The following is a 27231-nucleotide window of genomic DNA, read 5'->3' on the forward strand; positions in this document are numbered from 1 at the left end:
CTGCTGCCTTGCATGCCTTTGGGTTTTTTGTTTTTTTTTTATGAAGCTGGAAACAGGGAGAGACAGTCAGACAGGCTCCCACATGCATCCGACCGGGATCCACCCAGCATGCCCACCAGGGGCGATGCTCTGCCCCTCTGGGGCGTCGCTCTGCCGAGACCAGAGCCACTCTAGCGCCTGGGGCAGAGGCCAAGGAGCCATCCCCAGAGCCCAGGCCATCTTTGCTCCAATGGAGCCTTGGCTGCGGGAGGGGAAGAGAGAGACAGAGAAGAAGGAGGGGGGGGGTGGAGAAGCAAATGGGCGCTTCTCCTATGTGCCCTGGCTGGGAATCGAACCCAGGTCCCCCGCACGCCAGGCTGACGCTCTACTGCTAAGCCAACCGGCCAGGGCCGTTTGGGTCTTAATTTAAGCTTCTTTTCATGGGTAAGTGAACAAATAATTATAAATCAAGTGATAGCATCAATATCCCATTCAATTCAGTCCTACCTTTCATTCAGAAATTCTATGATTGATATTATAGCCCTCATCCTTTTTCACCCCAAAGATTTTTCTATTATTTACCTTGTACTTTGGGGTTTATCACCCTTGAGTCTCAGTAAATATTTTCAGTCCTCAAAGTACTGTAACCCTTTGAGTAGTACAAAGGTTCATGTACGTCCTCATGCCTCCTGACCATCCAGAGCACGATCATAACAAAAATTTTTATTTTAAAAGGGTGTAAGGCAACACTAAAAAAGGCAAACACATGTTCTTGTTTCTATAAAAAGGTTATCAAACAAACATGATTACATGATTTTAAGTTAATAAAACCATAACTGGAACAAATTTCATTGTTTGAAAAAAAAACCCACTCCATGGGGTCAGCGAACATGAAAAAAACTCATTACTCAAAGGGTTAAATATAACATATATACATATAGTTTTTAGTGTGCCTTAACGTGTATTAACTTTATTCAAGGATTGGAGTCATGACATGCTTACTTTTAATAATTATTTAAAAATCTACAATTAATGTGACTAACAGCTATGCTCTCAACCCACCAGATTCATTTATCTAGGCATTGCCTGTGACTTCTTTACAAGGATATTGATTTTCTTTCCTAATTATGGAGACTATGTTTTAGCCAAAGTACAATAGAACAAGGACCTTCTCCCACTCTTCCAACATAATGATATCCTGCCACTAACTGAGCAAAGTGGCATATCCGTGACTAGATGAGAAGACCAGAACTAGCCTACTTTCCAAAAGTGGATCCTTCCTGGTATTCATCTTATGTGCCTGATATAGCTCCTTTTGGGGCAATGGGAAGTCTGTAAAAGCACTGTAGGGAATCCCAGTCGAATATTGTCATTCTCTCTCTACAACTTTACAAAGGGGCAGAGACTAGGAAACAATGTCATCATTCCCATCTCTTTCTGAGTCATAAAGAATAACTTTGTCTCTTGATTTAGTAATACACATGCAACATTTCTCTATATGCAGACTTCTGATATGTCAGTTCAAGTAATTTAAAACATTTGACTAGGACAACCTTCTCCATCTGTAGCCCACTGGTAAATAATTTGTTTTTGTGTTTTTGACTACATATTGCATCACATGATGAGAGTTGGAACTATCAGAATTGTGAGAAGCCAAAGGCTTTCACTAGGAAAAGGATGAGAAAGAGCGGTTTTATTCTCAGCATGTTTATGTTAAACCAAATTAAAATCCAAAGAGAATTTACTTTGAGCCCTTCAAGGGGTGCCATTACTCTCAAAATAACTCTTCCTAAAATGCAAATTGATTAGATCAATTTGGAGAAGCTTTTCTTGATTCAGATGAAAATGATTTATGTTGACAAGAACATGCTAGAGAAAAGAAAACTATTTTTTGTTAGATAGTGAAAAATATCTTCATTATCTAAAAAGATAGTCCTGATGCTCATATGTAATTGTTCTTTTTTATAAATTGGTGAACTTACATCTTAAATTATGGCATTCCTTGGGAATAATGATTATTTATATGGAGTTATATATAACAACAAAAGAAAAAAATACATACAAACTATGAAATAAAGCCTTTTTGTTTTTAACTATAAAAGCTTTGTATCCCTACATACAGCTTCTTTTGTTTTGATCATGAATTTAAAGAAACTGGTGTGGCCCCTAGGAAAAGTAAAAATATAGTGACTTCTGTCCGTGAAGTCTTCTTTTATATACCATTTTCTCTCTTAATTTCAGGGGTTCCTTCAAACTCTCCCATCCCAGTTTTTCTTTATGGAAAAATAATCATATAAGTAAATTCATTCTACAAATATTTGTTGACCAACTGTTATATGCAAACCACTCTTCTAAGTATATTATATTTAAAACAGCAGTGAGGAAACAGACAAAAATTTTCTGCTCTCTTGGGTCTTAATATTCTAGCAAATGTAAAAGGATGGTGGTGTAGACTATAATGAATACATCTAAATAATTATCAAGTGCAATTCCAATATGCATTTTTAGTTGCTTTGATCTTTTTATGGAATTTCATCAGGACCCAAAATCACTCACGTTGCCCATATTTCTTGTGTGGGGAGATAAATATTAAGTAACATAAATAAGTTTAATATCTGATAATAAGATGTGATATTCAAATAAAATAAAAGCATGATGTAGAGATGGTAATATACAATTCTACAATTTTATATTGAACGACCAAGTGAGACTCAGTGGAATGACAGCATTCATGTAAAAATCTAAATTATGTTAGTTAACTAGTTATGTTAAATTTCAGTCTTATATACTTAATCAACTGGAAAATTCTAATAAATTTTAGAGCAGGTGGAAAGTTATAATTAACTAAAAAATTACTATCCTAAATTGTAAATTAATTTATTGTTGGTAATTTGTCAGACAGGCCTCTAGAATCAAATTAGTTTATGACTGTCACTGGACTTTACTCAATAGGTGACATTGCTCTGGCTGGTGGTGCAGTGGATAGAGGCTTCTACTGTAGCACTGAGATCGTCGTCTCCATCTGGGGTCACTTATCCCGAGATTGCCAGTGTGATACCAGGCGTGATCCCAGGATTGCCAGCTCAATCCCTAGGGCGGTGGTTAAAGCCCCTGTTGGGGCACATATGAGAAGCAATCAATGGTACAACAAAGTGGAACAAGGAGGTGATGCTTCTTTTTCTCTCGCTCCCTTCCTCTCTGTCAAAATAATTAAGTATTTAGGTGATGTTAGGGAATGGAGAGAGGGAACAAGGCAATTAGGAAGCTATCACAACAATTTAAGTAAAACAGAAAGACAGTGGAGACATGGACATTTTCCCAAAGTGATCAGGCATCTGACCTTTCTTGTAGTCCTTCCTTTGTTCCTTACTAACTTCAGGATAATGCCAAGACCTCTTTATATTACATTTATACCCCTTCAAAAATTGACCTCTTGCTGGATTGTGTAATAGGTGCACCTGTGTTCAATTATACCTTATTTACAAAAATAGGTCATTGGCAAATTCCTGCACCAGCTGTTTGCCTATCCCTAGTCTACTTTATGAACTCCACTGTTCTTAGAAAATGGCTGTTACTCTAAAAGTTGTCTCAGTACAAGAAACTGCTGAATTTGCCACCAAGATGTCTCCATTCCAGGTAGGAAGTTGGAGGAGGAGAAGAATGGTTAAAAGAGCACTTCCCAGCTTTTTCTTTACCTTCCTATAGACCTTCCCCAACATCTGCTCACATCCTGTTAGCCACTTCTCCATGTAAAGAACCTGAGGTATGTAGCTGTTCAAATGGATATATTTTTGTTCAAAAAATTAGGATTCTGTACCCAAGGAAGTGAGAAAGACTGGATAATGGATGAGCTTCTAGAAGTTTCTGTCATAACTATCAGATTCTCATCACTCAGTGTTAGTTTCTTCATTTGTCAAAATGGAAGAATTAGTACCTAACAGTACCACAAATGCTGTTAGGATTGTACCATGCCTACTGTAAACTCTTAACAAAGCTGACATGTTGTTGGAATTAGGATTAATTTTGTCTTTGTGTATTTTGAACTTTGTTATATTTCCAGTGCCTAGAATGTTTTCTGGCATACTGAGAGGCTCAGTAAACATATTTGAATAAGTAAATGAATTGCCATTATCATCAGTTAAGATTTTTGTTTTGCAGGAAGTAGAAACTGCTTTTGGCCAATTTAATCACTGAAGGAATACTACTTGTTTCCAGAAGTGACTAGAGAGCTGGGTAGTCAGTCTCAGGCAGGAACAGATAGCTGTCTGCTCATTGCTGTCATTAGTTAGGTACAACTATTTTCTCTCTGTCCTTGAATCATTCCATTCAACTTTTAAAGCCCCATGAGGCAAAGTCCAACATGCCCAATGTGACTGAATCATCTGTTTCCCTTTGGATGCAGAGAACAGGACACCTTGTTTTATTATAGTCCACCAGAGCTGCATGTAACTGGAGAGAAGCAAAGAATTAGGACGTCATTAATGTGAAGGATAAAATCATCTGGAAGAAACTAGGCAAGAGACACAAAGAAATGTCCATGACACGTTCCCATTTCTTCTAGTCTGCAAGTGTCCAGAAAGTCATGATTGTGCTATAAAAGTATCCCCCCGGAGGGAAAACATATCTAGCAATATGGCCTCTGTTACAGCAATATCTTGATTTTTTTCAATTAAATGGAAAACTGTCACCTTGGAAAAATGAGTACATAAACCCTAAACAAGTACAGTTTTCTAAGGCAAAAGTGACAGGATATGACAATGAGGTTCTGGGATTGATACTGAAGAACAGGAAGAGATGTAGAAAAAGGGTCAGAGACTAAGGCCAATTAAGGTGGTGTGGTTTTAGGCAACAGAATTTATATAAACTTTCTTCTAACCATATGGTTGCATAAACTCTCTAAGTAATTTTTTTTTAATAATTTTATTTTTTTAATGGGGCGACATCAATAACTAAGTAATCTTTATTGATTTTAATTTATTGTGTTTATATACATTCAAGTGTCCCACTGAATATATCTCCCCCTACCACCCCCATGTTCCCCTTGTTACTCCCTTGCCCCCTCCCCCCATTCCTTCCCCCCTTCACTCCAGGATTTGCTGTCCTCTTCTCTATAATGCTGTGTTATGTATATATAATTTCACTAATCTCTTTCCCTTCTCTGATCCCATCTGCTCATCCCCTGTCCCTCTGACCGCTTTCCCTCTGGAATCTTTGATCCCACCTCTGCCTCTGTTCTGTTCCTCAGTTCACATTGTTCATTGGATTCCTCAAATGAGTGAGGTCATATAATATTTGTCTTTCTCTGCCTGGCTTATTTCACTTAACATAATAGTCTCCAGGTCCATCGTGTTGTTGCAAAAGGTAAGATTTCCTTCTTTTTCATGGCTGCATAATATTCCATTGTGTAAATATACCACATCTTTTTTAATACACTTGTCCACTGACGAATACTTGGGCTGTTTCCAGATCTTGGCTATTGTAAACAATGCTGCAATAAACATGGACGTGCATTTCTTCTTTTGAATCAGTGGTTTGGTATTCTTAGGATATATATTCCTAAAAGTGGGATGGCTGGGTCAAAAGGCAGTTCCATTTTTAATTTTCTGAGGAATCTCCATACTGTTTTTCACAGTGGCTGCACCAGTCTACATTCCCACCAGCAGTGCAGGAGAGTTCCCTGTTCTCCACATCCTCGCCAGTACTTATTCTGTGTTGTTTTGTTGATGAGCGCCATTCTGACTGGTGTGAGGTGATATCTCATTGTGGTTTTCATTTGCATTTCTCTAATGATCAGTGATCTTGAACATTTTTTCATATACCTATTGGCCATCTGTATGTCCTCTTTGGAGAGTGTCTGTTCATTTCTTTGCCCAGTTTTGGATTGGATTGTTTATCTTCCTGGTGTTGAGATTTACAAGTTCTTTATAAATTATGATTATTAACCTCTTATCAGACATATTGTTGAATATATTCTCTCAATGTGTGGTTTGTCTTTTTATTTTGTTCAAACTGTCTTCACTGTGAAAAAAGCTTTTTAGCTTGATATAGTCCCATTTGTTCATCCTGTTCTTTATTTCACTTGCCCATGGAAATAAATCAGCAAATATTTTGCTGCAAGAGATGTTGGAGAGCTTACTGACTATGTTTCCTTCCAAGATGATTATGGTTTCATGACTTACATATACTTTTATCCATTTAGAGTTTATTTTTGAGAATAGTGTAAGTTGGTGGTCTAGTTTTATTTTATGCAAGTAGCTGTCCAATTTTCCCAACACCATTTCTTAAAAATACTGTCTTTACTCCATTGTATGCTCTTACCTCCTTTGTCAAATATCAGTTGTCCATAAAGGTGTGGGTTTATTTCTGGGTTCTCTGTTCTGTTCCATTGATCTATATATGTCTGTTCTCATGCCAGTTCCAAGCTGTTTTGAGTACAGTGGACTTGTAGTATAACTTGATATCAGGGAGTATGATACCTCCCATTTTGTTCTTCTTTTTCAAGATTGCTGAGGCTATTTGTGTTCTTTTTTGGTTCCATATACATTTTTGAAATATTTGTTCTATATCTTTGAAGTATGCCATTGGTATTTTAATAGGAATTACATTGAATTTATAGATTGCTTTGGGTAATATAGGCATTTTAATGATATTTATTCTTCCAATCCATAAACACGGTATATGCTTCCACTTGTTTGTTTATATCTTCCTTGATTTCTTTTATAAATTTTTTATAATTTTTCGAGTATAAGTCTTTAAACTCCTTGGTTAAATTTACTCCTAGGTACTTTATTTATTTATTTTTTGTTGCAATAGTGAAGAGGATTGTTTTCCTAATTTCTATTTCAGACAGTTCATTGTTGGTGTATAAAAATGCCTCTGATTTCTGAACATTACTTTTATATTCTGCCACCTTGCTGAATTCATTTATCAGGTCCATTAGTTTTTGACTGAGACTTTAAAGTTTTCTATGTACAGTATCATATCATCAGCAGATGACAGTTTTACTTCTTTTTTTCAAACTTGGTTGCCTTTTATTTCTTCTTCTTGTCTGTGGCTGTGACTAGGACTTCGAAAACTATGTTGATTATGAGTGGTAAAAAGGGGCACCCCTGCATTGTTCCTGATCTTAAGGAGATTGCTTTTTATTTTTGCCCATTGATTATGATGTTGGGTGTTGGTTTGTCATACAAGTCCTTTATCATGTTGAGGTATGTTCCCTGTATTCCCACTTTGCTGAGAGTTTTGATCATAAATGGGTGCTGGATTTTATCAAGTGCATTTTCTGCATCTATTGATATTATCATGTGATTTTTCTCCTTCTTTTTGTTTATGTGATGAATCACATGGATTGATTTGCAAATATTGTACCAGCCTTGCCTCCCCAGAATAAATCCTACTTGATCATGATGTATGATTTTTTTCATGTAATGCTGGATCTGGTTTGCTAATATGTATTTTGTTGAGAATTTTAGCATCTAAATTCATCAGGGATATTGGCCTATAGTTTTCTTTCTTTGTGTGTCTTTGCTTGGTTTTGGAATGAGGATTATGCTCGCCTCATAAAAGGAGCTTGGAAGTCTTCCCTCTTCTTGAATTTTTTGAAATAGTTTGAGAAGGATAGGAGTTAGTTCTTCTCTGAATATTTGGTAGACTTTGCCTGTGAAGCCATCTGGCCTAGGACTTTTGTTTGTTGGAAGTTTTCTGATAACTGTTTCAATCTCATTTGTTGTCATTGGTTTGTTTGTTTTCTGATTCTTCCAGATTAGTTTTTGAAAAATTATATGTTTCAAGGAATTTGTCCATTTCATCTAGGTTGTCTAATTTTTAAGCATACTGTTCTTCATACTATTTTCTTATACTCCTTTGTATTTCTGCTGTGTCAGTTATTACTCCTCCACTCTCATTTCTAATTTTATTTATTTGGGTCTTCTCTCTTTTATTCTTAGTGAATCTGATTAAAGGTTCTTCAATCTTGTTTTCCTTTTTAAAGAACCAGCTCTTGGTTTTATTGATCTTCTGTATTCCTTTTTAGCCTCTATGTTATTTATTTCTGCTCTGATCTTTATTATTTCCTTCCTTCTACTTCTTCTGGGCTTTACTTGCTGTTTTTTTTCTGGTTCTTTTAGATGCAGGTTTACAATGTTTATTTGAGTTTTTTCTTGCTTCTTAAGCTATGTCTGTAATGCTATGAACTTCCCTCTCAGAACAGCTTTGGCTGTGTCCCATTAATTTTGGGTTGTTTTATGTTCATTATCATTTGTTTCAAGGAAATTTTTTATTTCTTCCTTGATCTCATTGTTAACCCATTTGTTATTTAATAACATGCTAGTTAGTCTCCAAGTGTTTTAATATTTTTTAGTTTTTCTATTGTAGTTGATTTCTAGTTTCATGCCATTGTGATCAGAGAAGATGCTTAATATGATTTCAATCTTCTTAAATTTATTAAGACTTGTTTTGTGTGTCCTAACATGTGGTCTATCCTAGAAAATAAGCATGTGAAGAGAACCTATATTTTGCCACTTTAGAGTGAAAAGTTCTGAAGATAACCTATTAAATCTAGTTGATCTAGTGTGTCCTTTAAGTCTGCTATTTCTTTGTTAATTTTCTTTCTAGAGGATCTATCCACTGATGTTAGTGGGGTATTAAAATCCCTCACTATTATAATATTGTTGTTCATCTTGCCCTTTATGGCCATAAAAATCTGCTTTATATACTTAGCTGCTCCTATATTGGGTGCATACATATTTATAATGGTAATATCTTCTTGTTGGATTGTTCCCTTTATCATTATGTAGTGACCTTCTTCATCCCTTAATATAACCTTTGTTTTAAAGTCTATTCTGTCAGATACAAGTATTGCTACCCCAGCTTTTCTTTCATTTCCATTTGCATAAAATATATTTTTCCATCCTTTTACTTTCAGTCTATGTGTATCTTTTCTTTGAGGTGGCTCTCTTGTAGACAGCATATGTTGGAGCATTTAATCCATTTACATTTAAGGTTATTATTGATATGTAGTTGTTTATTGCCATTTTATTCTTTAAATCTATATTCCTATTTTTCTAGATTTTCCCCCTTTGTTCTGTTTACAACAGGCCCCTTAGCATTTCTTGCAGCATTGGTTTGGTTGTAATGAATTCCTTGAGGTTTTTTTTTTTTTGTCTTGGGAAGCTTTTTTTTCTCCTTCAATTTTAAATGATAGCCTTGCTGGATAAAGAAGCCTTGGTTGAAGGCTCTTGTTTTGCATTACTTTGAATATTTCTTGCCATTTCCTTCTGGCCTCAAGTGTTTCTGTTGAAAAGACTAATATCGGGCCCTGGCAGGTTGGCTCAGCGGTAGAGCATCGGCCTGGCATGCGGGGGACCCGGGTTTGATTCCCGGCCAGGGCACATAGGAGAAGCGCCCATTTGCTTCTCCCCCCCAACCCCTCCTTCCTCTCTGTCTCTCTCTTCCCCTCCCGCAGCCAAGGCTCCATTGGAGCAAAGATGGCCCGGGCGCTTGGGATGGCTCCTTGGCCTCTGCCCCAGGGGCTAGAGTGGCTCTGGTCGCGGCAGAGCGACACCCCGGAGGGGCAGAGCATCGCCCCCTGGTGGGCAGAGCGTCGCCCCTGGTGGACGTGCTGGGTGGATCCCAGTCGGGCGCATGCGGGAGTCTGTCTGACTGTCTCTCCCCGTTTCCAGCTTCAGAAAAATACAAAAAAAAAAAAAAAAAAAAAAAAAAAGACTAATATCATCATTATGGGGACTCCTTTGTAGGTGATTGACTGGTTTCCTTTTTAGTATTCTTTCTTTATCTTTTATCTTTGGCATTTGAATTATGATGTGTCTTGGTGTAGATTTCTTTGTGATCCTCTTTAAATAGACTTTCCGTGCTTCTTGAACTTGTGTGACTTTTTTCTTCATCAATTTAGGGAAGTTTTCAGCTATGATTTTTTTCAATCAGATTTTCTATCCCTTGTTCTTTCTCTTTTCATTCAGGAACTTGTCGTTTTGAACCTTGGTCCTCAGCATTCAAGGTCAGTGCTCTATCCACTGCTCCCGCACCTGGTCAGGCCCTGGGGATTTATTTTTAAGCATGATTTACAATAGTGTATCCATTGTGTAAGTCTGTCAGACATTTGAAATTTATTTTATTTAAACTTTATTGGGAATTAAAAAAATAACAAAATTCAAAATAGTCTGTTTATTGTTAGGGAAAAATATAATCCTATATATTACCAAAATTGAGCTTGATTGTGAATATTGATGCTGCTACTGAGTGCCATTTTCAGCCAATGTTGAATATTTCATGCAGTAGTGAATTATATATGCAGGTATCTAGAACTATAGAGCCTCCTTTATAATAACGGGTCTAGAATTATCTTTTTTGCATTATGTTTATTTTGATATTAAAAAATTGATAAATTGCAACTGATAAAAAAGACACCCTTGTCAACTCTTTAAATGTGAAGATTATAATGTTGACAAAAATAATCCTTTTATGAATCTAGACTTTTTAAATATTTTATACATCTTGAAGTTTTAATCCTTATTTCTTTAAATTGGCATTAGGAAATGTTTGTAATTTTTTTTCTTTTTCTTTTGTTTGTATGTGTGACTGAGGCACAGAGAGTCAGAGAGAGGGACAGATAAGGACAGACAAACAGAAAGGGAGAGAAATGAGAAGCATCAGTTCTTCGTTGTGTCACCTTAGTTGTTCATTGATTGTTTTCTCATGTGTGCCTTGACTGGGGGGGTTATAACAGACTGAATGACCCCCTTCTTGAGCCAGCAACATTGGGCTCAAGCTGATGAGCTTTGCTCAAGCCAGATAAGCCTGCTCTCAAGCTGAAGACCTTGGGATCTCAAACCTGGGTCCTCCACATCTCATTCTGACACTCTATTTACTGTGCCACCACTGGGTCAGGCTGTAAATGTTATTAAAGAATTAATGAGCAATTAATGATCGAGTATTATGCAAAATAGAAAAACTTGAAAATCCATTATTTAGAAACAAAAAATTCTTTTTTATTTTTGTGACAGAGACAGAAAGAGGTACAGATATGGACAGACAGACAGGAAGGAAGAGAAATGAGAAACCTCAATTTTTGTTGCAGCACCTTAGTTGTTCATTGATTGCTTTCTCATATGTTCCTTGACCAGGTGGCTACAGCAGAGCAAGTGACCCTTTGCTCAAGCCAGCAACCTTCGCTCAAGCCAATGACCTTTGCTTCAAGCTAGTGACTTTTGGGCTCATGCCTGTGACCATGGGGTCATGTCCATGATCTCACACTCAAGTCAGATGAGCCCATGCACAAGCTGGCATCCTTGAGGTTTTGTACCTGTGTCCTCAGTGTCCCAGTTTGATGCTCTATCCACTGCACCACCACCTGGTCAGGTGGAATTTTTTTTTTAACATTTTATAACTTGTCAGTGTTTTTATTTGTATAATAATTCCAATTTATTTATCTTTGTGTGTCTTGTTTTGCAGTGCTTTAATGCGTTTTTGAAATTACAACCTCATGGACACAGATGCTTCATATTGACAGATTGCATAGTTTGAAAGCTTGAGGTATTTTACCATGAAACATGTCTGGTGGAAAATTTGAAGCATAGGACTGTGCCAAACACCGAAATAAAAAATTCCACAACTGGTGTGTAACAAAACTCCTCACAGCCACTATGACAAACCAGGAAAAGTGGGCCCACCTGAGCCCCTCGGAATTTTCTCAACTTCAGAAATATGCTGAGTGTAAGTATTCCCATTGATAATATCTTTTTATTTGGCATTTGTGCTAAGCAATTATGATTTATTTATAGGAACGGGTTGTGAATTATGATCAGTACTGGGAGAAATGTAGGTGTGTCTTTTGTGATTACAAGTAGGTTGACTGGAGACTCCATTTTTGGCATGAGAAAAAGGAAAAGGTAAGCATAAATCCAACACCAACTCTGGAAGTAAAGGAACTAGAATTCAGATGCAAAATTTGAAAACACTCAAACTGTACTAGAAGTAATGCAGAGGAAAGATAGCCTAAGAGAGTGGAGACTGGCAAACCTGGAACCACAAAGAAAAACAACAGGAAGAGTAGAAAGACAATACTGTAATTAAGAAGAAAGAGGAGGAAAAAAATGGTGTTATCCTTAAATCACAGAGATCTGACTGTTCATAGAGATCTGGAGGAGGGGAAATGTAAGATTCTTTTTTCTCCTATTTGTCAGCCAAATATTTTAAAAAGGACTGGGAGCTGGGAGTCATAGACATATTGTAGAGTTGGTTTTAGTGGTTGTAAAAAAAATGAAGAGTTGTAAGAACCATGGTAATTTGCTTTATTGTGGAGTATTTTGAAATATTGTTTCTTTATAAGATTATGTTTAAAAAAGTATACTTTTACCATAGATTTTCAGAAATAGGTCTGTTTCATAAAATGAGTTTAATATATATATATTTACCTATGATATATATATATATATATATATATATATATATATATATATATATATATATATATAAAACTGGCAACTGGGTCAAGGTATTGAAGAGAAAAAAAGAAGCAACTAATAAATAAGAGACACTAACAGGTTTGGAAGATGAGTAGATAAAAAATAACCGATAGGTAATATAATAAAAGTGGTTGGCCCTGGCTGGTGGCTCAGTGAAGAGATCATTAGCTCTGGTGTATGGACATCCAGGGTTCAATTCCCTGTGAGGGCACACAGGAGAAGCGACAATCTGCTTCTCTCCCCCGTCTCTCCCTCTTCCCCTCCTGCAGCCAGTGGCTCAATTGGTTTGAGTATGGCCAGGTCTGTGGGCACTGGGGATAGCTCAATTGGAGCACATCAGCCTCAGGCATTAAATATAGCTCAATATGCATCAGCTCTAGATGGGGTTGCCGAGTGGATCCTGGTCAGGTCATATGCTGGAGTCTGCCTCACTCTCTCCCCTAAAAAAAAAAATGGTGAGAGTGAAGGGAATAACATGGTACTGGGAGAATAAAATTGAAGAAATGGAAAGAGAAAAAAAATCCAATGGTACATATTAGTAAAAAAAAAAAAAAAAAAAAAAAAAAAAAAAGGCAAAAACTGAAGCAGTTGGTGTTGTTAAATCAGAAGGGAGTTGCAGCATATTGGAGATGTGTTGGGGATAACTTGAATAATATGAAAGAGAAGCAAAGAAAATGGTTGAGCACAGAGGATGAATTTGGAATAAGAACAAGTAAATGTGATGATAATAGTGAGTAATAACATATTAACAAGCTACATGTTATAAGTCAGGAACACTAATTATCACATAATACATGTTATCCAAAAGTCCAAACTGACAGATTTTCTAGAGTGTTTCTAAATTAAGCACTGCACTACTCCACCTGAGGGTGTAAGATTGATGCTGGGTATTTGCCAGGAAGTCACAAATCCATAAGTGCATTTTTAGGCTGTTATAACAAAAATGCAAGTATTATATGGAAGAGGAGGGTCATAAATTTTTGACATCAAAATCTGTGCCACTTAAAGCACAATTTATTCATTTACCCCCAGAAAAATTTAGCCCAGGATGGCTAAATTCTTGTCTACATTCTCATACTCCATAACTTCTAATTTGACTAAAAATATTTTACCTATGATTTGAAATTTCTATGTGTTCTTTGCATTGTATCCAAAAATCAAGTAAATATTTCTGAACATCTTCTTTAGGGACAATGTTTGCTTGATATTGCAAAAAATGAAAATATGAGCAGGTATGGACCCTCCCTTCAAAGAATTTACAGTTGAATAAAGGCTAAAAGCTAATGCACTCTTTTTAATTTTTTTTATTTAGACAATTAAATTTAACAGGGTGATATTGGTCAACTAAAGTATGAACTCTTATTTCTAAGCAGGATATTATAAGTGCCACAAACAAATTTTGGGATTCTGTATGGTTTAAGTATTCAATTTGAAATAGGTAAAGGGAAGTAAGTCTTCATGGAAGAAGTAGGATTTGATGAATCTTGAAATACAGGTTTAAAGTAAGTGAGGAAGAAAATGATAGAGAAAAAGGGACATTCAGCATATATTTGAGGAAGAGAAAGAAACCATAGTTAGCCAAACCGCAGATTAAGGGTATACGTGGTGTTGAGGTTGTAAAAATGATGTGGAAATAAAATACACAATGCTAAACTGGAGTTAGGCAGTAAGGATAATTGTAGGATTTTTATAGTAGAGTGTCATGAATAATACTATATTTCAGAAAGTTTAACTGGACAACTTTGAGAGTCATATGTGGTAATGGAGTGAGACTAGAGTCAGGCCAGTGGCTGGTGAAATAGAGTAAATAATGTGGATAGATGATGAAAGATGAACAGAAAAGTGGAGATTCAGATTGAGTCCAACAGTGGAGAGGTTGGGAAATAATAAAATATGATAATTGAGAGCTAGAGATGTGTGGGGGACTTTGGTGACATAACCTATCAAGAAAACAACAAATTTAATTTAGGTTTGTTGAACTTGGCTTGATTATTAAAATATGTTTTCTACTGTTTGGGTACTTACAGGAAAAAGGTCTTATAGGCAGAATTAATATAAAATAAATTATTATCATAGCTAAAATATCATTTATAATGACTATTGCTCAGATATTCAAATTCCATTTGAATTGGTAAACAGAATTTAATACTAAAGTCTTAAATATATCACAGGCTGCTACTTTTATTGGCTAAGGGAGTATATTTAATTATATCATAAAAAAGCTTGATTTAGTAATCAATTTAGTAAATGCCTAAAACAAGTAATAAAAGTTGTCATAAATGTAAAACTTTTAATATATTGTGACAAAGATGAATGAGCATTCAATACAGTGGTAGTAACAGATAACATGGTAAGTGAAAGAACATTATTAAAATAGATTTTGTGAGAAGGTAAATTAATTGATTAACTGTGAATGAAAAAATAGTGCATATCCCATGAGCATTAGACTTACTATTCTTTTTTAAATAACCAAGACAATGTGAAAATTGTTAGACATAATCTTCCATTCCAACTGGTATACCATTGCAGGGAAACTTCTGTGTCACAAGAATTTTTAAAACACACAATACTTGACTGTGTTTATTTAGTCTGGGGCACTGACCTATTTTCCTTTAGATTGTCAAATAAAAAAAAATTATCACAGCCAATACAACAATTGCTGTCAAGTGTGAATAAATCAAAATGGTAACTATTTTTTGTCAGAATGGCAAAAAATGTAATATATTTTGGTGTGCTGCAGCACTTTAGTAATTATGTGTTCCATGAAATGAGAAAGGTCGAAAATTGCTGCTCCATGATGTTTCCTATATAATTAAGAAGCAAAGGCCCTAACCGGTTGGCTCAGTGGTAGAGTGTCAGCCCGGCATGTGGAAGGGTCCAGGTTCGATTCCCGGCCAGAGCACACAGGAGAAGCGCCCATCTGCTTCTCCACCCTTCCCCCTCTCCTTTCTCTCTATCTCTCTCTTTCCCTCCTGTAGCCAAGAGTCCATTGGAGCAAAGTTGGCTTGGACACTGGCTCCATGGCCTCCATCTCAGGTGCTAGAATGGCTCCGGTTGTAGCAGAGCAGCACCCCATATGGGCTGAGCATTGCTCCCTGGTGGGCATGCTGGGTGGATCTTGGTTGGGTGCATGCAGGAGTCTGTCTGTCTGCCGCCTCCCACTTCTTACTTCGGAAAAAAATAAAGAAGCAAAGGCTATCATAATTAGACTGTATCCTCATGTCATAAATTTATATGGTCAAAATATAACTGCAAACACACTTATCTTCCTGAAGATTATAACAGTAGTATATTTTTATGCTATTTAGTACATGTGATCTGTTCTTCAGCAGCATTTGGGATCCAGTTTTTCATGTTGCTATGCAAATAGTGTCAAAATGACATTTGGATATGCTTTCTAGATGTTAATTGTTTTGTGTCTTTCAATAAAAAAATTGTTTATATATATATTAGATGACTAAGATAAAAAAAAGTACTAATTTAAGTTTTAACTTGCAACATATTATGATTCTATGTGGTATATATCAAATAAATGTTATAAACACTTCTGGGTAATGGGATGGGGCTCTAGAACACCAGGTCAAGTTGAATGAATTCAAGAAACCCCTACCCCAGCAAATCCAAATTATTCAAGTTTAACCTAGAGAATATAATTTTCTCAAGTTATTTGATTTTGGATTCTCTCTACAGTTGACACAATATATACCATCTGGACTGCTATGACAAAGTACCATACACTGGTTGACATATAAATGACAGAAATTTATTTCTCACAGTTCTGGAGTCTGGATGTCCATGATCAGGGTGCTAGCATGACTGAGTACTAGTAAGGGCCCTCTTTTGGATTGCAAAGTGTCAGTTTCTCTCTGCGTATCCTCACTGGTGAAGAGAGCAGTAAAGAAGCAGCAAGTTCTGCAGGAACTCTTAAAAGGGCACTAATCCAATTATTTCATCAGAACTCCACCCTCGTGACCTCTGTAATCCCAATTACCTCCCAAAGTCTCCTTGTATTGGGCTAGGGTTTTCACATATTTATTTCACATATACTTAACATAGTCCATTATATCTTGCAGCTATAATTGATTTCTCAATTTCTAGGCTTTCCTCATGATTAATTGGGGCGAATAAAGTGGTATCGGCACAGCATTTCTGGTTAGGCAGCTAGCACATCAGACAGCTTATGTTCAAATTCTGGTCCTACCATATTTTAGATTTCTGGCTTTGGGAAAGTAACATAACATCTTTGTGTCCCATTTTTTTGCACTTGTAAAATGGAGAAAAAAATATGTCAAGTGTTGTAAATATTATATTGAGTGAGTTAATATATGCCCAGTAATAAGAACATTGCCTGGCAAATTGTTAATGATATAATTTTATTTTTGTAATAGAGAGGACGTGAGTTTGTTATGTTGGCTATTGGTACATATTTTTGATGATCAAGTAGAAAAGTGCCACATTCAGGAGCACTGGGTTGTTTTATTTTCTGTTACAAGACTTGATTCTTCCCACAAGGTAGAAGAAGCTTTTGGTGCTCTTGGCAGCCTCCACGCTGTGTTATCCCACAAATGGTGAAGGCAGCTAATGTGAAGCCCGCTGGGGCTGCCTACAGCATGCTGAGACCATGCTCCTGTTTAGGGTTGCAGGCTGAGTCACTCCATGGGAGGGATTTTCATTGATATGTGGGAGAGGAGTGTCATTTTCTTTTCCACTCCTTATATAAAGTCATCCAAACAGTAGTTATAAGATAGCTCTCACTCCTGCTATGGAGAGAATTGAACTTATCACATTATTATCGATAGTTTGACAGGGATTCCTGCTGTAGTTTCATGGCACAAGAAGGGTTAAGAAACTCCAAATGTTTTCAAAGATAACAGTATTTTCTAGGTAAAATCCACACAGTATTTTCAAGCGATCCATTATCTGCCCACATATTGTCACTTAGGATTGGCCTTTTATTTGCTATATGTAAAGTGTATTGCATAGCATGTACATTAGTTTTGAAAAATACTGTGTTATTATGGAGGGAACACTTTCAAACGTTCATAAATTTCTTACTGCTTATAGCAGCTGGCATTGTGGAGAGTTGCAAAATTATGATGAACTTGTTCTTTTCAATGAGGACCAGTGTGCCTAATTTTGGACCTATTCTACAGTTTTTCCCATTGGAAAGAAGCATGCAGCCTGGTTTAGTGGAGAGAGCACAGACTTCATCAGCAAACTAATACTATTTAACAGCTGCCCTGCCTTCTATCTTATTAGTGGGTGACCTTGGAAAATGCTAAATGAGCTGCCTGTGCCTTGGCTCTCTTACTGGGAAGAGGAGAGTCCTACCTCAACGTGCTGTTGTAGGATTTCATGCAACAGTCACCATTATCATCATCGTATATCACTAGGGTCTTTAGCACCATACTCTAAATAATAGACAGGTACTAACTCACTTATAACTCAAATTAAACCTTAGAGAGAGGCAAATGGCCTCTTTCAGGCCCATTGCTATGGCAAAATAAGTGATAACAGATCGAAACAGTAATAACTCACTTATGTTTCTTAATGAGGATCAATATATTAATAAATAAGTTATTAAGCATGTCCCCAAAGTAGAGAAATCTGGAGTTCAGATGTCAGGTCTCTACATCTCCCTGAGCCACAGTCATTTCTCAGAGGGTGTTTTCATGTGAGGAAAAGCTGAGAAGCAAAGCTGCTAACTATGGTGTTGGCCCCAAAATGTCTTTCTATCTCTCATCCCGGCAAATTGGACCTAATTGTGTAGTAACCTCATTGATGTTCTGCCTAAAGTAGAGGTCTGTTCCTGCATGCCAACCACACTCATTCCTCCTGTACCCGGAACTTCTCTCACTCCTCCTTTATGAAAAACATCGAGGGGAAAGAGATGAGAAGAAAATTGAGAGGCGATTGTAATAAAGATTTGGTCAAGTTCTTTTCCACTTTAAGAGGCCTATGCTCTTGAGAAATTCTCCCCTCTGGCGTGATGATCTAATTGTGTCTTTGAGATATGTTCTGTGTTGATTCCTACCAAGTGGGTTAAGGAGAGTGGAAGGATAGAGAACTGACCACCTCCCATATTCATATCTTCAGTTCATTGTTAAGCGTACTGAGATCACTTGCTAGTCCCCTTTATGAATTGTCTTGTTGAGGATTTGCTTTTACACTTGGCCCTTGCCCTGTAATGTACATTAGCTCTATTTTAGGAGGCCAAGCAATTTACTCATAATTTCGCTCCTTGAACCAGCCAAAAAAAAAAAAAAAAAAGGAAATGACACAGGGTCATTAGGCATAGTGGCTGTGAGACTGGGGTTTTGTCAGATGAGACTGGGTTTGAGTTCTACTTGCTGTCAGGAAACATTGGTTTCCTCACCCATGTACTAGGAGGGACTGGTCACTAAATGTAGAGATGTGGATAAAGTGCCCAGGACTCAATATATTGATATTATTGTTATGATGAGGCTCATGATGGTGGTGACTGAGGTCATTTCATATGAGATAAGGAATTCTTTCCCCTTTGATCTAGACCTACATATTTATACTACTTATGTGAAATGTGTTGACTTTGCCCTGTCACTTGGTCTGAAATTGGAGCCTGCAGCTCTGTTTCAGGTAGAGTGTGGCTCTCATTTCCAACCCTGTTTCTTCTGATTCACACTGATTAGCTAAGCAGTGCCTGGCTCTGACCCAGATTTTATTTCTGGATTGTATGTTGGCTGCATAATCTCTTTTGCCTCATCCTTGGCTTGCGTTCCTATTAGTTGTACCGCTTCCGACTAAATATCCAGTCAATGTCTTCTTCTCTGAATCCATACGCATTAATTTTTTTGATATCAAAGTCTTGCAATAGTAAAGCAAATCATAATTGTGACTAAATCTTCATTATTTTAGTACCCTAAAATGACCTAATTTTCAATTATTTTAAAAGTCTATTTTTTCAACCTTTGAAACTTGCCAAGAACAGTTCTAAGTGTTATGGTCAAACAGACTTTCATATGGAAGTTAAGACTTTTATGAAGTATTGGTCAAGGTGAGCCAAATTAGGCTATGGTGGAAAATTCACAAAATCTCAGTGTTTATTTCTTGCTCATTTCCAAAACTGAGTCAGTAAATGGTTTGATTTTACATGGTCTGCGATCACGTCTGGGTCAGATGGAGCAGTCATCAACTGAGAAATTGGCAGGTGCTGCGGCAGTGAGACATGGAGAGCCTGTGAATCGGGGGCTGGATCCTCAGGCTTTTCCTTGCTCATGAATAATATGCTTATATTTCTTTGGCCTTAGCGACCCACACGCCCACATCTAACTTGAGTGAAGCGGAGAAAGGCATTCCTTCTGTCAGCTCAGTGTCAGGGGAGAACTGAAATATGTGGTGAAAGTTGCTAATGTGGTCAGCATCGTACAAGGAAGATATAACTTGTCATTTCCCTTGCAACAATAGGCAAGCCAGCACAATCTCTTTAAGCTTCTCTTTCCTCATCTATAAAATAAGGATTTATAAATAGTAACTCTTTTTCTTATCACTAATATTAGGATGATGAATGATGACAGAAGTTATCACTATATTCATACATATTAAATTATATTCTTGACTCAGTTATAGGTTCAAGGTTGTTATTCAGTGGATATTTCTTTAGTTTCCCACCCTTATTATAACTGGAAGTCCCGCTCTCTCTCCCTCCCCTCTCTCTCTCTCTTTCACACACACACACACACACACACACACACTAGAGGAACTCAATATTTAGTATCTTTTCCTCTTAGGCAATGATTGGTTCTGAGTAATACAGAAATAAATATTGTGATGCTTTTCAACAAAGAGCTTAGTCTATTCAGAGAGACAAATAAGGTGGCAAGTGGTGATAAAACAATGAAATGCATTTACTGAATGTAATATGTGCAAGACTATTTTTTTTTTTGTTGAGGAATAATTGCCCTCCCTGGCTGGTTAATTCAGTCAGTAAGAGCATGGTCCCAAAATGACGAGGTTATAGGTTCGATCCTTGGTCAGGGTACATACAGGAACCGTTTGATGTTCCTGTCTCTCTGTCTCCCTGCATCTCTCTAAAAAATAAATAATTGAGGTATAATTGATAAATGTAATTACTTTCAGGTGTCCAACATAATAATTTGATGTTTTGTAAAATGATTAGCACGATTAAATTTAGTTAGCATCTGTTACCACACAGTTATAATTTTTTGATGAAACCTTTCAAATATTCACTACAGCCCCCAAACTTTTTTGGGCCACAGACCGGTTTAATGTCAGAAAATATTTTCACGGACCAGCCTTTAGGGTGGGACGGATAAATGTATCACATGACCGAGACAAGCATCAAGAGTGAGTCTTAGACGGATGTAACAGAGGGAATCTGGTCATTTTTTAAAAATAAAACATCATTCAGACTTAAATATAAATAAAACGGAAATAATGTAAGTTATTTATTCTTTCTCTGCGGACCGGTACCAAATGGCCCACGGACCGATACTGGTCTGCGACCCAGGGGTTGGGGACCATTGCACTGCAGTAATGTTAAATATAGCCACCATGCTGCATGTTACTTCTGCAGGACTTCTTTATCATATCTCTGGAAGTTTGTGTCTTTTGGCTACCTTCACACATTTTACTGACTCTTCCCTGCCCCCACCATGATCCTAGAGCAACCACCAATATGTTTTGTGTCCCAGTAAGTTTATTTTAGATTCCACATATAAGTGAGATCTTACAGTATTTGTTTTTCTCTTTTCTGACATATATCAACTTAGCTTAATGTATTCAGGGTCTATCCTGGTTTGTACAAATGGCAGGATATTCTTCTTTCTCATGACTGAATAATATACCATTTTATAGTTATATATCTAAAGTGAATAGGGTAAAATGAAGGATTTTGTTCTTCCACATAGGAGGGAAAGACATATTTGTTAGGGGGGAAATGGGGAAATAAATTGTAATGAAAGATTCTGAGCTTATGGCCAAATGTTGATGTTTGTTTTGGTTTTATTCAATTGTCTTAAGTTCATCTCTAATGTTTATTTTAGTGTATTACTTTTGGCCTTTAGCAAGTTATGTAACCTTTCAAACTTTAATTTTCTCAACTGTGTAATTAAAAAAAAAAGGAGGCCTATCTTACAACAATAAGTTTGTTGTAAGACTCAAATAAAATATGTGTGGAAAAGTTTTGTAGAGTGCTAACTACCATACATAAGCTAATTATTGTTTTTATTGTTATTATCCACAGAGTGTTTGCAGTTATTTTTATACTATTTCTTTTCTTTTTATGTAGTTTAATATCTCTGCTTTTCTTAAGCACACATTTATAATTTTATTATTTTTTGAATTTTATAATTTGCTTCTATAGGACTATATGAGAAATACACTTTTGCTCTTGTGGCCCAACTTTAATTTTTTACCGCTTAACTCACAGTTTGTGTTTAAATTTTACTTCCTCTTTTAAAGCATCCCCAAGATATCTTTAGGTGCAATCATTATTTTCTCATATTCAAAATGTATTTTTTTTCTTGTGACAGAGACAGAGAGAGGGACAGAGAGATGAACAAAGAGAGGGGCAGATAGAAACAGACAGACAGGAAGGGAGAGAGAAGAGAGGCATCAATTTTTCATTGTGTTTCCTTAGTCTCCTTTTGTTCATTGATTGCGTTTATAATGTGCCTTAACCAGGTGGGGGTGGGGGGGTTACAGTAGAGTGAGTGATTCCTTGCTCAAGCCAGTGACATTTGAGCTTAAGCCAGTGACCATGGGGTCATGTTTATGATCCCACACTCAAGCCAGAGACATTTGAGCTCAAGCCAGTGACCATGGAGTCATGTCTATGATCCCACACTCAAGCTAGCAGCCCTGCCCTCAAGCCAGATGAGCCCGCTCTTAAGCCGGCAACCTCAGGGTTTCAAATCTGGGTCCTCTGCATTCCGGACCATGCTTTATACACTGTGCCACCACCTGGTTAGGCCAAAAATGTATTTTATAAGGAAGAAAAGATCCACAACTGTAGTGGATCTTATATTTTACCCTACTTGTCATGCAATAAGTTAGCTTGCTACAGAATCATGATGCTAAGAGGCCTGAGACTTCTAGGTTAGAGAAAATTACTTTGCTAATTATGTCATAGCAAATAGCATGTACCTCATGTTTTACTGGCTTCCCTACTTCAGTTTACACAGGGAAATATGAAAAGGGCCAAGTGACCTCTGTACCAGCAGTGAGTTTCATTATTTGAGAGGAACCCCAAGTTTGGGGAACCTGAGTCTTTTATAATGGATAGTGAACAAATACACATTTTGCTTAAGACAGTGTTGTATTCTGTATCTCTCAAAGTTTTTGAGAATGAAAACATCCTTATAATGATAAGGAGTGAGAGAGGTCTGCATTTCTGCTTGTAAAACCTACAGAAATATGAAACATTGCGACATGTCTCCCAATAAATGTAAACTTATGATAGTACTATATTTACCATCATCATCAGTAGTCCATTGGTTGATGAAATGCATCTTTTCCCAGCAAGTTACTCTTTAGTCCATGGAAAGGTAGCCTCAGAGTTGTGTCCAGAAGTCTCTGTTTTTGGTGTCTGACCCCTTTTCATTCCATTTGACCTACCACTAGGTTTTCAGGTCATCCTGTTTGTGCTGTACATTTTTAAGGTAAAAGAAGACTTACTTTTTTAAATTTATGTAGGGAAGATTAAAGGAAATTTAATTGCTGGTATTTTTGAATCCACCCATTATAAAAGGGCTTGATTTTAAGATTTTATTCATGGAAATAAGTCTCTTAAAACACAGACATTCACACACATATCCCTTACAAGTCACAGTCACCACTAACTTACTTTTTAGTGCTTTATTTTAGAATAAACACAGAGAGGAAGAATTCAGGAGAAGGAAACAGACAGCCTCAATCCAGGCAGTCTTCCATTTTGCAAAATGTTTTGAGAACTTCTTGTAATGTAATGGGTATAGAGGATGCTGTTGACTTTGTGCCCAATGTCTTTAACTATTGTTGGAGCAGAATGTGTTACTATTTTAACTGCTGCAGCTGCCAAATGATAAATTCTAGTCCTTTTTAGCTTAGTTTTTTACTAGGTTAGGATAATCCCCTGTCCCTTGAAACCAAGCCCCCTACTGAAGTCAGTTGAAAACTAAAGCTTTTACATGGGAAAAAATCAAGAAAAGAGTAAAATGCTTTGTTTTGGACCAGAAAGTTATCCAGATGTTTACAAAATTCTGCCAAATGGTTCTGGTTCATAGTTTCCCTATGTATATCATAGATTAGTCATGGTATTTTTTTAATTATTAATTTCTGCCATATGTAAGTCTTTCTCTAAGATTCGGTTCTTAAGTGCTCTTGGTTAAAGGTATTCAAGGAGGTAGTCTGTAATGAGAAGCATCCCACAAATTTATGAAACAGAAGACATATTCTGATCATTGCATGAATATAGTTTGATATGACTACTAAAATAGTCTATTACCAGTATCAGGTTAGATGGATATAATGGAAAAAAAAATTAGTGCATACAATTTTTTTTCCAGACTTATAATCGAGAATTATTCCAAAGAAACCTGTCTGGATAGGCACATTTTCCTTTTCACCTCTCAGATTTTCTTCACAGATGCTAGAATTAAAAAATACGTATCTTAAACTTCTTTGGTTCTTTTGGGTCAGAAAATTGAATCCTAATGATCTCCAGCTTTTCTCTCATCCTCAATAACAAAAACATCAGGTATGACTCTTAAGAATTTGGGGGAAGTTTTTTTGAAGTAGCAATAACTGCTCCACAGGCCATTTACGAGGCTCTAAATAAATCATCATTTAATGAGATTTCTGCCATTTTCAAAGTTGCTTTCCGGTGAAGGCACCTTGCCGAACTCTTCCTTCTTCCACTACTGTCTGCCATCATCATTTTATTGAGTTCTGTGCTAATTTTCCTTTTGTTACTTTGTCTCCCAGTACGATTAAAAAAAACACACAACAACACAGGGTTAAGAAGTAAGAAACAATACCAATAATTTAAGAGTTCCTCAAATAATTTACCTCAAATAAATAGATGTCTCTAAAATGATCACTGATACAATTCCATGTGTCCTGCGATTGCATATGGCTCCAGTGTTCTTGAGTCCCACATCCCACATATTATGAGAGAAGTCTTCCTCCTACCTTGTAGTTGCCTTTTTATCCCCTCTTTCAGGTCCTTGGGTATCTGAAAACTTCCTGTGTCAAAAGCGTTTATAATTCAATGATTAGCTCTTTTTCACTACAGCCTGGAAACTGAGACCTTTGGAAATGCTGTCATGATACATTTGCCCTCTATTGACCATACAGGTTGACAAAAAGGCATATAAGGAAGCATGATAGGATGCCAGTGGATCTCTCCTGTAAGAGGTAAAGAATAGGTTAAAACCTAAAAAAATCAGAATTGGAATGAAGCCTACTTTCCAACGTGAGCCTTGGGACAAGTGCTGGGTCCACACGCACCATTTCTCTGACCTCATTGTGTTTTGGCAAATACAGCGGCTCCTCAGTGCAGCAAGTCCAGGACCAAATAACTTTGTGTATTCAGATCACAGAGACTGTGTTAACAGTCTTTCAAGGAAATGTGGGCAGTAATGTCCACAGATGGCCCTGGGACTCTGTCCAGAATTATTCTTCCTCTGTTCAGACACTTCAGACTGCTTATTTTCTCAGGAGATTATAAGATAGGAGCTCTAATGGGCCACTATTCATTAGCCTAGCCAACTCCAATAGAATGGCATTTTGTCCAACTTTAAGAAAGAATGTGTTGGAAACGTAATTTATCAGCTTGTGCTGCAGACTCAGGGTATCCCATAGCCTGCCCATGACACCTCTTGTACTCATAAAGGTGAGGATTGAAAGTTCTTATTCCAACTATCTAAAGTGTCCACCAACATCTTAGCTTTTAGTCAGACATGTGATCTTAGTTGATATATGATCTTTGCCTCTTCAACTATTTCTTTTTTTTTCTGGTTCTCCATGATCTCTGACTCAATCCCCTTGAATTACCATATTTTTTGCTCCATAAGACACACTTTTTTTACCCAAAAGTGGAGAAGAAAATGCCCATGCATCTTATGGAGTGAATGTTAATTTTTTTTTATCTGCTGTGGGTTCCCAGACAACTAAAAGAACATTTGAACATTAAAGTCTCTTCTTATTTGTTAATAACAGTGCTAATGGTTGTTAATCCTGCTGTTGAGTTTACATTGTTGAAATATTATTGTGATATATTTTATTAAATATTTTAACACACCATTTGGTTCAGAATTTTTTTTTCTTATTTTTCTCCTTAAAACCCTAGGTGCATCTTATGGTCAGGTGTGTCTCATGGAGCAAAAAATACAGTAATAAAAACTACAGGGATACTCAGATATATTTGAGAGACTGATGATGGCTGGCAGAGCTTGGCACTGGACCTGTTGCTCCTAGCAAATCTTGTTAGCATCTCAACTGGCTTTCTTTTCCTAAGGCTTCCACTGTAGTGTTCTTTCTAAAAATTTTCTAGTGTATCACAAAACTGCATATATTTTAATTTCTCTTGTCCTGGCCATCAAGAGGTCAAGATTTTAGCATCTTTATCTTGGCTCTGTGCTATTGGTAGTTTTTTATTTTATTTTATTTATTTATTTATTTATTTATTTTCTGAAGTGAGAAACTGAGAGGTAGAGTGACAGACTCCCACTTGCACCCTGACTGAGATCCACATGGCAAGCCCCCTACCGGGTTGCTTTGTTGCTCATCAACTGAGCTATGTTAGCACTTCAAGCGATGCCATGGAGCCACCCTCAGTGACCAGGGCCAAGTTGCTCCAACTGAGCCATGGCTGCGGTAGGAGAAGAGCTAGAGATAGGAGGAAGGAGAGGGGGAAGGGTAGAGAAGCAGAGTGTCGCTTCTCCTGTGTGCCCTGACTAGAAATTGAACCTGGGCCATTCATATATTGGGCTGACGCTGTACCACTGAGCCAACCGGCCAGGGTGCTATTAGTAGTTTAGAAAGTGGAGATTTCCTTTTTAAATTACTAATAGCGCAGAGTTTAATACATAGAAGATACTACCACTTTCTCCAGGTTTCTCCAGATTCTCCCCTCTAAGCTTCCTGGAACATGGCATTTAAACCTCCTCATATGTCATTTGTATTTCTGGATCCCATTTTTGTTGTATAACTGTGACTTCTTCAATAAATAGGTCAAATTATTCTTCCTTGGAATTTATACAGTATCTCTCATGAGTCTTTTTTTTTTCCTTCATAAAGAACATCTAGCTTTTTAAATAAATATTTTATAATAAATAGAAACAGATTTCTCAAAACTTGTGTTCCTTTAGCAGGTCTACCACAAAGTACAAGATGTCTCCTTGTTCTCACTGATTCTCAAAATGCTGTACACCTCTCTACTGTCTATAGAAATGCCAGAGTGGAGGCTTCTAGAGCTTACTACAGTATGCATGGATTTAGGTGCAACCATCCCATAGGTTAAAAATCCTTGCTAATGTTTCTCCAAACTGTTCTCATGCTATTACTCCATTCAGTATTTTAAAGGTGTCCGAGTATGGTCAGTGTTTCCCTAAGAATAGAATACTATGACTGCCTAATCAAAGACATACCTAGGGTACAAATGTTTTGTTCCTTTCTTTTTAATTTTTTATTGATTTTAATTTATTGTGTTTACGTAGATTCTAGTGTCCCCCCAAATGCATTCCCCCTCCCCCGTGTTCCCCTCAACATCTCCCTTGTCCCCCTCCCCCAA

The 27231-nt window shown here is 36.9% G+C and overlaps 1 protein-coding gene across 3 annotated transcripts in view; it reads left to right on the forward strand.

Moving 5' to 3' along the window:
- The window catches only part of DGKB (diacylglycerol kinase beta), a 645807-nt gene that overhangs the window by 53578 nt on the left and 564998 nt on the right, over nucleotides 1-27231 (forward strand). For all 3 annotated transcript variants that reach the window (XM_066354004.1, XM_066354003.1, XM_066354005.1), the window contains exon 2: nucleotides 11449-11709. In XM_066354004.1, the coding sequence (XP_066210101.1) occupies nucleotides 11640-11709 (70 nt within the window). In that variant the 5' untranslated portion in view covers nucleotides 11449-11639. The remainder of the gene's footprint in view (nucleotides 1-11448; nucleotides 11710-27231) is intronic.

Source organism: Saccopteryx leptura, chromosome 12 (genome assembly GCF_036850995.1).
Source record: "Saccopteryx leptura isolate mSacLep1 chromosome 12, mSacLep1_pri_phased_curated, whole genome shotgun sequence".
Classification (NCBI taxonomy): Eukaryota; Metazoa; Chordata; class Mammalia; order Chiroptera; family Emballonuridae; genus Saccopteryx; species Saccopteryx leptura.